Source organism: Vulpes lagopus, chromosome 9, assembly GCF_018345385.1.
Source record: "Vulpes lagopus strain Blue_001 chromosome 9, ASM1834538v1, whole genome shotgun sequence".
NCBI classification, from domain to species: Eukaryota; Metazoa; Chordata; class Mammalia; order Carnivora; family Canidae; genus Vulpes; species Vulpes lagopus.
In genome coordinates, this window is record NC_054832.1 from 68445612 (window position 1) to 68461154 (window position 15543).

Here is a 15543-nt window from a genome sequence, read left to right on the forward strand (position 1 = left end):
GCCAGCCTGCTGAGGTGAGAGCAGGGCTGACAGTCCCTGAGCGAGACCACACAACCTCCTTCTTAAGAGGATCGGAGGGACATCTTGGTCAAGCCAAAATACTCCATTATTTTTATAATCTTGATGGCCAACTAAGGGAGTATCCAAAAGGAATAAAATACTTTAGCAGATTTGTTATGGATATTGTTATTCCTAGGTTTTAAATGGTAATGGTGCATTTTGCATGATTTTCACAAAAATAACCCCAACATTTGCAGTTTAAGTTACATGAGGCATGTGGTAAGCTAAAAATGGTCCCCCCCAAAAAATATCCATGTCCTAATCCCTGGAACGTGTTAAGCGTGGCTATATTTAAAGAAAGGGTCTTTACAGATATGTAAGTTGCAGATCTTGAAACGGGGAGATTATTCTGGGTTATTCAGTTGGGCCCTAAATGGAATCGTGTGTTTCTTTATAAGAGAGCGGCAGAGAGAAATGGGAGACAAAATAGGAGAAGGCACACAGAGGGGAGAAGCCAATGTACAGACAGAAGTAGAGATTGGAGTAATGCATCCACAGTGAGGAAATTGCTGTCAGGAGGCAAGGAACAGACTCCCCTAGAGCCTCTGGAGGAAGCATGGCTCTGCCAACATCTCGACTTCAGCCCAGAGAAACTAATTTTGGACTTCTGTTCTCCAGAGCGCTAAGGAATAAATTTCTTTTGTTTGAGCCACCAAATTTCTGGTAATTTGTTACAGCAGCCATAGAAAACTAGTCCAGGTATTGGTGCTGGGTAGTGGGGTGCTGCTATAGCAAATACTTAAAAATATAGAAGTGGCTTTGGTAACAAGTAGAGGCTGAAAGAATTTTGAGATGTATGAGAGCGAAAGCCTGGACTGTCTTAAGCAGACTATTGGTAGAAATAGGGATGTGAAAGCTGCTCCTAGAGAGAGCTGAGGAGCACCATAGAGAAATCTTTATCAATACTCTTCGAGAATATACATATCATTACAAGCAGAATGTGGATAGGCACTTCTGGCAAAAGCCCAGAAGGAAATGAGGAACAGGTCACTGTAACTGGAAGAAAGGCAGTCCTGGGTACCAAGTGGCAGGAGGCTTAACTGAATTGTATCTTATGGGCCTGTGCCAAGCAAAACTTGTAAGCAGTGAACTTGGATATTTAGCTGAGGAGAGTTCTAAGCCATGTGTTGGGGACGTGGCCTGGTTTCTTTTTTGCTGCTTATAGTAAAATATGAGAGGAAAGTGATAATTAGGAAAGGAACTGTTAAAGAAAAAAAGAGCCGGAACATGATAATTTGGGGAAATTTCTTAGTCTATCCAGATTACAGAAGATGCTACAATTAGCAAGTTCATTGTTAAGAAATTTTACTCTGGAGAGAAGGCCAAGGGCGTGCTGGACATCCTTTTCCGGAAGAGAGCAGATGTGTGACTCTTGGATCTACCCCACCATCTAGCAGAAGCCAGGAATGGAGACGAGATGATCCTGGGTGTGTGGAGATGACTCTTTGAATGGTGTGAATCCCAGTGACAGATCCGAGACCCACAAGGCTGTTGAGAATATCATACCAGGAGAAGCACTGCCACCTGAGAGAGACACAGGGCAAACGGAAAGAAAGCTGGCAGATTCCCAAAATTCTACAAGCAGGAAACAGGCTGATAAAACTAATCAATCACCCTTTCAATAGAAAGGAAAGAGGAGTCCAAGGACAGAGTCGGAGACAAGAACTCAGTAGCCAGAGCCAAGGACCCAGAGGGCAGAGCCTCAAACCACAGACTTTGAACCTAAGAATTCACCTGCCTACAATTTTATCTTGCTTGGAATCAATAATTCCCTTCTTTTTCTTCTAATACAGGGCAATTAGAAGAAAGTCACAAAGAAAAAGATATTTAACATTGAATTCTTCATCCCTTAAACATGGATGAAGGGAGGGATGAATAGGTTAAAAACAGGATTTTTAGGGCAGTGAAACTCATACGCATGATACTATAATGGTGGATACGGTCAGTATACATTTGTCCAAACCCACAGAATATAGGACAGCAAGAGTGAACCCTAAGGTAAATTATGGACGTTGGCTAATTTTGACATGTCAGTGTAGGTTCATTGATTGTAACAAATGTACCAGTGTGGTGCAGGATGGTAATCATGGTGGAGGTAGTGTGTGTTGGGGACGTGGTGGGTATATGAAAAATCTATACTTTCTCTCAGTTTCGCCATGAAGCTAAAAATATTTGCTTAAAAAAAATTGAAGAAGTTAATATCGTGAGAAGACTGGGTGCTTTAAATAGCGATGCAATAATTTCTGACAATAAATGTAATAGAGATTATGTGTTCTGGCCTGATTTATCTCTACAACCAAGTCCTCATTGTCTGCATTAACCTGCCTCCCTATCAGATAAAGGCTCTTCTGGGACGGGCCCCACTATCTTGTGCTGCACACACATTCCCCATATACCACATGCTTGGTACAGTGTCTGGTGTATTTGTGTTACCAGATATAACTGTAACAGCAACTCCACAAGGCAGTTGAGTACCCTCATCCCCATTTTACAGATGAGGCATTTGAAGCAAAGTCATAACTTGCCAGAAGTCATACACCTTTCAAGTGGTGGAAACCAGACTCTGCCCGGTTGGTCTGGCTCTGGAGCTGGCACTCGTGGCCACTACACTATGCATATGTTTTCCACTAATCCCTCAGCACCACTTACGGGCATGTGATGAGAGGAAAAGAAAATCTCCTTCGGTGATATCTACCTTAAAAAATTATTTTAAGTAATTTTCATATGGATGTTGCCCGACCTTTCACAATTTAGTGAAGTCTTTCAGAAATAGGTGTAAATAACAATTGGGGAGTCCTGTATGGTTTGCTTTGCATAGCCATATTTGTGAGGTAAACTTTGTTGTGTGAAAACTCACTCAGTGAACGTCAAAGCATATAAACCAATAGTAAGCTTCCATTTATAGGAGGAATGAATGGATCTACCAATTTATAGGGAGCTGAAGTGTCACGAAAGTTCATCTCAGAAAATCTGTCTCAATCCCATGGTTCCTAATATCCTTAACCTGTGGCCATCCATTAGAAACCAGGAGATGTTTGTTTCATCCCGTAGAATGGCCATGGATGGAGTGTCATGGGGAGAGGGTTCCTCATACCCAAGACCCTCACCAAGTTTACCTGTTTCATATCATACTCTGTTTCTTTTCATGTTGTGGTAGTCTGGGACCTATCAGAGGTGTTTGGACCATCTTCTTTGGAAGGAGTCACATGACACAGAGTCATGAGTTTCCCGAGTCAACCAGACAAGCGAAATCAATCCTGGAGTTCAGTGGGTGACAGCTACCATGACCAAGGGGCCTTGTCATTCTATGAGAATACTCGTAGAATTCAATAATCTGTTGAATTACCCCAACATATAATTCATACTTCTCATTGTAGACCCCAAGACATTCCAGCTGCCAGCAGTATTTTCCCCCAACATAAAAACCTAAATGTTTTTTTCAAGAATATAGTCAATATTCTTTAGGGCAGTATTACTGTAATAGTATTGTATGGTGACAGATGGCAGCTACACTGTGATAAGCACAGCACAATATATTGAGTTATATAATCACTGTGTTGTATACCTGAAACTAATGTAACATTGTGTGTCAACTGTACTTCAATTAAAAAGAAAATGAAAAGATAATGCATTTAGGAACTGTGCATATAGAGGGAAAATGCAATTTCTACAACAAAGACTTAGAGTCCATCTTTTGCCAGGTTTCTATTTTTTAAAAAAACATATTTATCTTCAATTTTACTTTTGTATTTTCCAAAATCATTAGTTGTTTTTTTTTTTTTAATATTAGATAAAACTGTCTCTAGACTCAGAATGGAGTCCAGAAAATTTTAACAATGCTACTTGGTGAATATTAAAAAACCATGTTGAATAACATTATGCATCTGAACTTATTACATTTATGTAACTACCTCTTCCTAACAGGGAAAAATTGAGGAAGCATTGAGTGCATTCCAAGAACTAGTTCGCAAATACCCACAGAGTCCGCGGGCAAGATACGGAAAGGCACAGGTATTCAAAAACCCTCCTATGTAGAAAATATTTTCGATGTCCTTGTATTCTGTGTAATTGGATTTTCACTGCCCACTATTTGCATTTCTCTTTGCCCTTCTAATTTATATACAGAACTAATGTCTTGTGCATATGTGTAAACTCAAGCAATAAATACCCTTTTAGGGTGACTCAGTCAGTTAAGTGTCTGCTTTCAGCTCAGGTCATGATCCCAGGGTCCTGGGATTGAGTCCCAACTCAGGGAGCCTGCTTCTCCCTCTCTCTCTCTCTCTCTCTGCTGTTGTCCCTGCTTGTGTGTGTGTGCGCACTCTCTATCTCTCTCTCTCTGTCAAATAAATAAAATTTTTAAAAAATGTTTAAAGAAATACCATTTTAGGTAAGACAATTAACTGTTGCTATTGTGTACTGGTGAATTTAGTTAACATTTTCCTGCCCTCCCTCCATCTGGCTTCTCTCTGGGTTTGAAAAGAAAAGAAAGAAGAACTCTTTTGTCCCTGACCTTCCATCACCATCACGGCCCATTCCACCTAGTTTTCACTGTGGGCTCCTCCAAGCTTTAAGAACCTCAGTCTTGCAACTAGAGACTGTATGTGTGCTTAGGAAAGACTTGAGAATATAAAACAGAATTATATTACCAGCTACCTTCTCCCTATCTCCACGCCCTCATCTTCTTTCTTCCCTGACTTTCCCCATCTTCCAGATCCTCATTTTGTGAAGCTTTTCCACATTCACCTGTGGTTGCATAAAGCCACCATGTGCCACGTGCTCTTCTAGACCTTGGGATTATCATAATGAACACTCCAGAGGTCTCTGTCCTCATGGATCTTATATTCCAGTAGGAGGTATTTTCAAAGTTACCTAGTCAAAAATCACATAGAGAAAGCCCACTACCTGCCAGGCTCTGTTGTAGGCACGGCCGATGCAGTCACCAGCAAAACATGCGGAGTTTTCATTGTAGTGACAAAGGCGGTACATGAGACAAAATAAGTAAAATATAGATGCTCGTTAGTGAGAAGTGCTAAGGAGAGCCTAAAAAAAGCAGAGTACAGCCACAGATAGGATATGTGAGGGAGCTGATATGTTGAATAGGGTGTCAGGGAAAAGTCTACCAAGGTGACATTTGAGCAAGGCCCTGAATAAATATATAGAGGAATATATATTGAAGGACATTATAAAGTGTTAAACATAAATATATTAGAGCATCTTACATAATCTATATCATAAAGAAAAGAGCATACCTATTAAGATTTTCTGGCTGCACATAATGTGATTTGAAGGGGACAGGGCAGACAGCACTTTAGGTTAAGTTGATCAGAAAATGCCTCTCTATGGAGGCGACAGGTGACTGAGATGTGACGAGGTAGTTGAAGGAGTTGTGCGGGCAGAGGGCAGAGCTAGGGCAAAGGCTGATACAGGAAAGTAATGTTGGTGTGAGAAGTTCAAGAAAAGGGACACCTGAGTGGCTCAGTGGCTTTGTCTGCCTTTGGCTCCCAGTGTGATCCTGGGTTCCTGGGATTGAGTCCCACATCAGGCTCTCCACAAGGAGCCTGCTTCTCCCTCTGCCTATGTCTCTTCCTGTCTCTGTGTGTCTCCCATGAATAAATAAAATCTTATTAAAAAAAAAAAGTTCAAAAACAGAAAGAAGGGTGTGCTGAGGGAAGAGGAAGTAGAGCAAATGAGGCCAGGACCTCACAGATGATATTCTCTGTGTCCTGGGAAGCATTGAAGGGTTTATGCATGGATTTGGCCATCTTGTTTTTTCATAAGTATTGTTTTGGTTCTTGAGTGGAGAATAGATTAGTGGGGAAAAGGGAGAAGCAAGAATAGGGAACTATTACAAGTGTGCTCAAGGGGTGGTGGCACGGACTGTGGCCATGACTGTGGAGATGAGGAAATGATGGAGACGGCTTAATGTTAGCTCAGGTGTAAGGGTCAGAGAAGACAAGACTTGAGGCCTGGGTTTTTGATTTGGCCAAATGAGGAGAGAGAGAATGCTGGTTACTAACAGGGAAAACTGGTGGAGGAAGTGCAAAGTCAAGAATTCACTTTTTGTTCTGTAAAGTTTGTGATGCCTATTGAACGTTCATTTGCACATGTCAAGGAAACACTGAACTTTTGAAGTATGGAATTCAGGATAAAAGCCAGGGCTGATGCACAGTGTGTCTGGCAGGGCTGATACACAGTGTGTTTCTATCCCCTGCCTTGTGGGATGAAATTGTCAACCCTGCTGGGAAATCATAGGGACAGAGCTACAAAAATTTACCAGACCAAGGAGAACCTGACAACACCCCTTTGTAGGGGGTCAGTGTGGTAACTTGTATATGGCACTCACATAGGAACTAACATATCTGTGGAAAAAACAAATATACTTTGTTCTGAACTAAAGGGGTGACTACTTGCTCCAGGTGCTCAAATTTTTCTTATCTCCCTGTTAAAAACGTATTAATTAAATGTTAATAAGTGAAGATTGTGAAAAATTAATGCAAATAACTTCCTCCTGTCCATGGTACAGACCAGGGGTAGTAGACAACAAATATATCATTTTTGTAATTCAGTCACTAGTCCTCTGAATTGCTAAATTGTATTGCTGTTAAGCAAAAGATATTGTGTTTTTTACCAAAAGATCATGCCTGTGCAAATAAGTGATGAGCTTTGTTACTAGTACTGATAGTCATTGGACTAAGAAGACATATTAACTATAGAGAATAAAGATTGGTGCAAATGCTAATTTAACTTTGGCAAAAATTCTTTGTGTTTTGGAATTTTTCTTTGTATATGATAGTAATTATGGGTGCCAAAGGCTAAATAAATGCAGTACTTTCACACATGGTGATTGCTGGATTTGTATCCTCATTTAACTGTAGGATTTTGAGTGATAGGCCTCAGGCAATATTTTTTATCTCGGAACTTTTATGCTACAAGGTGTTATTGATATTAATGTTAATGTGGCATAAAGTAAAATTTAGACATGGTAAATTAAATTTTAATAGAGTAATTTAAAAGATTTGAAATGTGTAGGAGTTTTAAAAATAAGAATTCAAAAGAAGATGGATTTTATAGGGAGGAATAAGTGATAACTCTTTCATCCTTTGTTTGCAAATTAAACAATTATGCTGGAATATCCCAACAAATTTTTTGAATTCAGTAATATTAAGTTAAATACAAACTACAATTTGTGAAGCAGCACTGATATTGTCTTATTCTTTGGATCACTGTGAAAATCAATTTTGATGAAGTTCCCTGAACATCAGATACAACATCTTAAATTATAAACTCAATTCACTTTATTATCTTACACAAACCATTAATGCCTCTGAGGCAGAAAATGACACATCTCCTAGGAAGTTTGGATGGTTGAATTAGTTCAAGTCAACAAAAGGCTTTGTGATGTTAAACATCCTGGAACAAATGTTCAGTTTCTGCCCAAATCATTTTATGTACAGATGCTAAACTGATAACAATAAATCTTGTACAATTTTGATTTTCAAAGCCAAGTGTATCACTTTCATTTAAAAGGATTTAAGAAATATATGTCATTTTGATACGGATGTTTTCCCAATTTTGGAAGTTGTAAAATGTTTTTACTCCACTACAATGAAAGAATTATAGGTAAAGGGGAGGGAACGAGGTAGACAAATTATACCATCTTCCTCACTCTTCAGAATTGAATTTAGTTTGATATTTATTCCAATTTCTATCAATAAGGATTGCCTTGGTAGACATTTGTCCTTGCACTAACCTTGAAGAGACCCTCCAGATCCAGGATCTATTCAATAGCTTAAAGGGCTGAACTACATGGTCTCAAAATGGCTCTCTCAGCTCCAGGACTCTGTCATTCTGGGAAGTCATTTATGAATGATCATGTTTTGGGGAGTTAACTCACCATAGCCAAACTCACAAGAAACTGATGCCTAAACAGAAAAGCCAGCATCTGAATATACTGAAGGCCATAGGGGCAAGCAGTGGGTCATTGACATTGGATTATCTGTCCTGGTGATAAGTCTATAATGGAGACATTACATTTACAGATTTACAGATATGAACAGATAGTGTTATATTCTGAAGCTTTTTTCTATCAAGCAAGAGTGAATTGTCCTTTTCTAATCTAGAGATTTTTGTCCTATCGCTTTTCCTTTGTCATAAATCTGTCCACGTCTTTCTTTCACTACTGCTTCAGTTCTAACCCTCATCATTTTGGGATAGGGAAGGAATGGATCGTTTTCTTACCATGTTCTCAAATTGTGGAGTTGTGCTTTACTTTGGCTCATCAGGAAGCTATATATTGACTGCAGCACATACTTTATTTTAAGAAGGTAAACATGTTAAATAGGGTTTTCTGAGAAAAATGTGTTATATGTGACTTTTAGCCACTAACTGGTATCATTTTTCCTCAAGTGGTTTCTTCAAATTATAGTTTGCTAAATTAGATGAGATTTTGACTACCATCTTACATGTTCCCCTCTTTATCCCTCTGGTATTTCACTCCCCATTTTCAATCTCCAGTGAAGAACCGTGCTTATTTCACTAAGAAAATAAAAGTATCCAGGGCCACCTCGTAGAGCATCTGCCTTCAGCTTAGGGCGTGATCCTTGGATTCTGAGATTAAGTCCCACATCAGGTTCCTTTCAGGGAGCCTGCTTCTCCATCTGCCTATGTCTCTGCTTCTCTCTGTGTGTCTCTCATAAATAAATAAAAAATAAAATCTTTTAAAAAAGAAAAGTAAAAAGAAGAAAAGTATCCAAAGAGAACTTGATCCCACTGCAGCACTAACAGCCTACCTCCACCTGCTCCCATACTCTCTGCCTTCCCTCCTGTTAGCTTGGATGAACTATTCCGGTCCCCTTCCCATCCTCTCCCACCTGCTGAAGGACATTGTGTTGATTTTTGTGTCTCCTGCATCAGCACATTTTCCTTCTCTACCAACTCTTTTGCATCAGCTTAGAAACATGCTGTAATGTTTCCCATTGTTAAAGCCAAAAGCATAAAAACCTCTCTCTGGTCTCCAGATTTCCCTCCACTTGCTTGGCCCATATCTCTGCTTCCCTTTGAGGGTTGTCTGCACCTCCATCCCTCCTGGTTTCTTCTGATCCTACTCCATTCTATTATGTGTCCCCAGTTGTCCCATAGGAATGCCCTGCCAGGGCCATCAGGGGTGCCCATCCCCCAATCCAGCATCATGACCAGGGTGCCCCACCTGATGGCCACTCCTAACATGACTGACCATTCCCTCCTGATGCCTTTTGTCACTTAACCTCCAACATACTTTTTTGTTATTTTCTTCTTACCTTTCTTTCTCTGTCTTTTTTGCTGACCCTCCCCTGCCTTTCTGACCTCTCTCCTGAACCCCAGACTCATATATGTACCTTTCTATCCAGCATCTCCGCTTGGGTACCTAACAGATGTTGGGCTTAATACGTCCAAAATGGAGCTCCTGATTCTGAATGCCTACAGATCTGTTACTGCCCTGTCCTCCCATTCTCAGGGGATGGCAGTGCCATCTGGGAATCACTCAAGCCAAAACCTTTGATTTATCCTTGACTTTTCACCCTCCCTTTCTGTCACATTCAGCCCAACTGCAAATCTGTTGGCTCTGACCTTCAAAATGTATCTATAATCTACCTACTTCCTATCACCTCATTCCTACCACTGTAGTCCAAACCTTCCTTATCACTCCTTGTCTGGGTTCCTGCCAGAGCATCCTAACTGGCCTCCATGCTTCTCTGCTACCCCTGCAGTCTTTTCTCCATTACACTACTGGTGTGATCCTTTCCACATAGATCATGTCAAAACCCCTGGTGTCTTTCCATCTCACTTAGGGGTGATCTAGTGGAGTTGGCAACAGATTACCACATTCTTCATTAACTGACCACAACCCCTGTGCCGGTCTCCTCCTTGTCCCACTCCTGCACCAACCTTTCCCCTACCCCTCATTCCCCTCCTGCCCACCAGGGCCTTGCTCTTGCTATTTTCTCTGCTTTGGAAATGTTCTTCCCCCAGATATCCTCATGCCTCGCTCCCTCACTTCTTTCAGCCCATCCCTGATCATCCTGCCTAAACTAGCTCTTCCTACTGCCCACTGCCCACACTCCTAAGCCTGCTTTGTTTTTCATCCCCAGCACTTATGGCCGCCAGACACATGATACTTTGATTTGTATATTGTTTTTCTCTTCATAATAAAGCAGAATGAGAAAAGGCTTTATCTGTTTTGTTTACTTTGCCTGCTGCATAGCTCCCAGATAATAGGTGTTGAAAGAATGAGTGAACACACAAACTATTGAGAGCAGGAAGGACGAGCTGGAGCCCTGTCTCTGTAATGTCAATGTGTAACGTGATACAGGACTCCATCAACCCAACATATATTAACTACTCTCGCTTTTATGATATTTTTTCATCATCTGCAGCTGGTAGCCAAATTGTCTTTGTGTTATTTAGATAGCACGTTGTATTGCTTTTCTTTGTTTGCTTTTTAATCTCCTGATAAAGACAAGATTTTCATCTGTTTCAAATTGCTTTTCATGCATGTCCAGAAATTAACTTTACGCACATATTTTGGGTGATTACAAATAGAGCATGTCATGGGACATTTATCCATTGTGGGGACTTCCTCCAGTGTGAAGATGATCTGGCTGAGAAAAGAAGGAGCAATGAGGTGCTGCGCGGGGCCATCGAAACCTACCAGGAGGTGGCCAGCCTGCCCAATGTCCCCACAGACTTGCTGAAGCTGACATTGAAACGGCGCTCAGACAGACAGCAATTTCTGGGTAAGATGGAAAAAGAGTTAGTTCAGCAGCAAATACCATGCTGTGTACTCTTAGAAGAGCTTAGTTACCTGGGGGATCTGGGGGGGACCTGAGTTTCATAATTAATTTCAGGTAGTTTTTTCCAGGATGGGTCCTAGACAGAAATGGCAGTCTAACCTTAATACTTACAAAGATGCAGATGGTATTTTACCACCTTTTCACACTACCCACCCCCTTAATTTGAAAACTGAAGCAGATGGGATGCTAGGAGGTTGGATAATTTGCCTAAGGAATCACAGCTAATAAATTAGTAGGTCTGGAGTCAAAAACTGACTATTCAGTTACCTGAATAGTTACTGATGCCAATAGGAGAGGCTCATATCAGTGATACTGAAGACCAAGCGACACCTGTTACCAGTTTCCTGAAGGATGGGATTAAGGGTAGTTGTGTCACTTTAGTAAAAGACCAAAGTCCAATAGGAGCACAGCCCACTCGAGGGGTGATTAGAAACTAGAAGAAACGATCCATTAGACTTCTATTCAAAAGGGTGAGTCAAGATGAAGGAAAACATACAGCACTCATACAGGATGGAAAAGACAAGAATGGCAGTCAGTGGAGGCACTCACCTTGGGCACAAAATTAGTGTTACTGACTTTTCCTCTTGCCTCAGGCTCCAATATGGCTCAGTTAAGCACTGTTTACTTATTTTGTCCTTTAAATTTTGATATTTTGTTCATTGTGGATCTTTTCATATTAATTTTGATTTTTAGGAAGACTGCATAAAAGTATTGATGACTGAATTTTGGGCAACCTCTTAAACTTTGCATTGAATGCCTTCCCTTGACTCACCTTATTTCTGGCACTGGGGGAAAGGCTGCCTCCAAATACCTCTAACCTCCTCCTGCAGCCATCCTTCAATACTCAAATACAGTCTTTCCCTCCAAGTGAAAATGAGGAAAAGAAGGAGGGAAGAGGCTCTGTGAGGAGGGAATGGTGGAGAGGAGGTTTTATTGAAGGTGATAAGGTGGTGAGGTAGAATAGGGCTGCATGAGACCAGTAAAAGGGACAGGGATGACGGTCAGAAGGGCTATGCACCTGGGCCTTTGCAGTAGCTATCAGGGGAAGTATAGGAGCAGAGGAAAAACATGAACCTAAGTTGGACAGGGAGTGAGGAAGGGAATGTACAGAGAAGTAGAGTCAGATTTGTGAGTAAGCAAATGAATCACCAAGCAAACCAATCCAAGATCAGCTTGTAACCAGGAGAAGGCCATAGTATAAGCTGATGTTTTACGCCAAATAGTTTATCTGTTAGCAAGACACAACTGCATTAGGTTATTGATAGTCCTACAATACTCGTGGCTAAAACTTAATTAGTGGGCAACTGAGCCCTTTAGAGAATTACTTTTGTCATGTATATCGGTCTTATTGTGTACATTTTCCCATGTTCAATTTATTTCCAATTGGGGTGAGGAATAATGACAGTTGACCCCATAAATTTTACATTTCCTTCACATAGCCTTAAAAATCAACTGGAGCTGGAGTTTTCATGATTCCTGTTGTGCATAGTATCCTATCATCCACCAGAGGGTCCCATAATACCAGATGATGTCTTCTTGCTCTGCGACTAGGTCATTCATTACCTGGAGATGAGGACACTTTAATTGGAACCAGCATCAACAGTATACCTCAATGCCTTTTCAAGTTTCACACGGGATGTTAGACCCAAGATCTGTTAGATTTTTTATTTGTTCTCTATTCACAATCTTGAATTTAATCGTAATAAACCAAAGATAACCCAGGGAAACAATTTTTTTATAAGGAATTGATAAAACTTTTTAAAGAGGGAATTTGACATAAAAAGATAAATGTTGGTGAATTTAGAAAGTGAGAATGTCTTTAATATGTTTATAACCAGTATTATATTCGGGATCTACTCACAGGAGTTATTGGTAATCATTGCAGCTGCATAATAAAATCCTAAGAGGCCATCAATGTGTAGGGTCAGATTTCAGCTGCTCTTCGGGCTCTATCAAATAGTCTCTCATGCTTTGTAGACTCAGTACAAAGATGTACATGATCTGTTTTGATTTCTGTTGAGTTGGGTTTTTTTTTTTTTTCCTGCTCTTACCAAATCAGGTCACATGAGAGGCTCTCTGATTACCCTACAGAAATTAGTTCAACTGTTTCCTGACGATATGTCTCTAAAGAATGACCTTGGAGTGGGGTACCTCTTGATAGGTGATAATAACAATGCCCAGAAGGTCTACGAAGAGGTGAGCAGACAGCAGTCTTCTATTGACCGCATCCAGTTGTTTTGAGCATGAAGTTTTACCGCCACCGGTAAATTGAATTTATTACGCCCAACCTCTCGCCATCTTTACTTTAAATTAAGTTAAAGAGAATGTAAGTATTAGTAAAGTTGATATATTCTAAACTTTGTCTTCATCCTTGTTTTCCCATGATCAGGAAATTTTAAATTTTAGTTAGCACTTGGTACATCAAAACTTTCAACTTATAATTGTGATAGCTTTTTAAAATAAATTTTAAAGATTTTATTTGAGAGAGATGACACATGCATGTGGGGTGGGGCAAAGGGGGAGGATGAGGGACAAGCAGACTCCCTGCTAAGCGTAGGGCCCGATGTGGGGCTCAGTCTCACACCCTGAGACCATGACCTGAACCCCACACTCTGAGGTCATGACCTGAACCAAAGTCAAGTCCACGCTTCAATGACTGAGCCACCCAGGCACCCCTATAATAGTGATAGTTTTAAAACTTCATATTTATCAGTCCACAAACACCCTTTCTAGAGCATGCTTCATGTTAGGAAGTAGAACTCAGTTTTTCCATAAATGTAAAAATACACAACCTTTCCTCTTTTTTCACCCAACATCCAATCTAGAAAGAGACTACAAAGCAGGAGCCTTTCAGGCTTGTGGAGTAAATCACTCACCTCTCAGAGGGCAGGGATGCCTTTGAAAGGATTTCTCCCTTCTAATGGTTATTTTAATAGATAACCTCCAAGTCACAAGTGACTATAAATCTAGGAAACTATGACTCTTTTGAGCAATGAGGAAATTCATTTGCAATAAAATACACAGAATACCAAATAAACTTTGCAGCTGGAGAAAGTTAATGCCTCTATGAAAGAAAGGTGAACACATTTATTTGTTACTCTCTAATTTAGGCATTTTGGTCAATGGCTTTCAAGCTGGCATATTTTACATCAAAATGCTACTACTCCGTGATTGCCAATATGATTCCTTCTTGTTTAAAAATGCTGTCAAGTTCAATGAATTCATGTTCATTCTAGGGACTGGGGCCACTCACAGAGAGGGTGGAGGCTTCATTGAAAATCGTCAAATTTCAGGACAATATTCTCTTCATCCTTGTCATAATTTTTATATTTTCTGAGAGAATAGAAATAAGACTTCTGCTTATTAAGAAATAAGACTTCTGCTAATCATGTTTAGCATGATTAAGATCTACATAATGTCGATTGATCCTGCAGTGTTGAAATGTGAGCTGTTCACTGAAGTACCTGTCCCAGGTCATGGCCATGTGGGGCCTTGTAGTTGCTAATGGCCACAACCTAACACTTGGTGCCCTGTCTTACAAAGTTGGTTTAAGGGAAATACTATGTATCTCACAATTCAGGATTTTTTTTTTAATTAATTTTTATTGGTGTTCAATTTACCAACATACAGAAAAACACCCAGTGCTCATCCCATCAAGTGTCCACCTCAGTGCCCGTCACCCATTCCCCTCCAACACCCACCCTCCTCCCCTTCCACCACCCCTAGTTCGTTTCCCCGAGTTAGGAGTCTTTATGTTCTGTCTCCCTTCCTGATATTTCCCACACATTTCTTTTCCCTTCCTTTATATTCCCTTTCACTATTATTCATATTCCCCAAATGAATGAGAACATACACTGTTTGTCCTTCTCCGATTGACTTACTGCACTCAGCATAATACCCTCCAGTTCCATCCACGTTGAAGCAAATGGTGGGTATTTGTCGTTTCTAATTGCTGAGGAATATTCCATTGTATACATAAACCACATCTTCTTTATCCATTCATCTTTCGATGGACACCGAGGCTCCTTCCACAGTTTGGCTATTGTGGACATTGTTGATAGAAACATCGGGGTGCAGGTGTCCCGACGTTTCATTGCATCTGAATCTTTGGGGTAAATCCCCAACAGTGCAATTGCTGGGTCATAGGGCAGGTCTATTTTTAACTCTTTGAGGAACCTCCACACAGTTTTCCAGAGTGGCTGCACCAGTTCACATTCCCACCAACAGTGTAAGAGGGTTCCCTTTTCTCCGCATCCTCTCCAACATTTGTTGTTTCCTGCCTTGTTAATTTTCCCCATTCTCACTGGTGTGAGGTGGTATCTCATTGTGGTTTTGATTTGTATTTCCCTGATGGCAAGTGATGCGGAGCATTTTCTCATGTGCTTGTTGGCCATGTCCATGTCTTCCTCTGTGAGATTTCTGTTCATGCCTTTTGCCCATTTCATGACTGGATTGTTTGTTTCTTTGGTGTTGAGTTTAATAAGTTCTTTATAGATTTTGGAAACTAGCCCTTTATCTGATATGTCACTTGCAAATATCTTCTCCCATTCTGTAGGTTGTCTTTTAGTTTTGTTGACTGTATCCTTTGCTGTGCAAAAGCTTCTTATCTTGATGAAGTCCCAATAGTTCATTTTTGCTTTTGTTTCTTTTGCCT

The 15543-nt window shown here is 40.5% G+C and overlaps 1 protein-coding gene across 2 annotated transcripts in view; it reads left to right on the forward strand.

The window, feature by feature from the left end:
• ASPH (aspartate beta-hydroxylase) overlaps positions 1-15543 on the forward strand; it is a 211438-nt gene that overhangs the window by 140912 nt on the left and 54983 nt on the right. For both annotated transcript variants that reach the window (XM_041769500.1, XM_041769501.1), the window contains exons 16-18: positions 3985-4071; positions 10682-10832; positions 12949-13085. In XM_041769500.1, coding sequence (XP_041625434.1) covers positions 3985-4071; positions 10682-10832; positions 12949-13085 — 375 coding nt within the window. The remainder of the gene's footprint in view (positions 1-3984; positions 4072-10681; positions 10833-12948; positions 13086-15543) is intronic.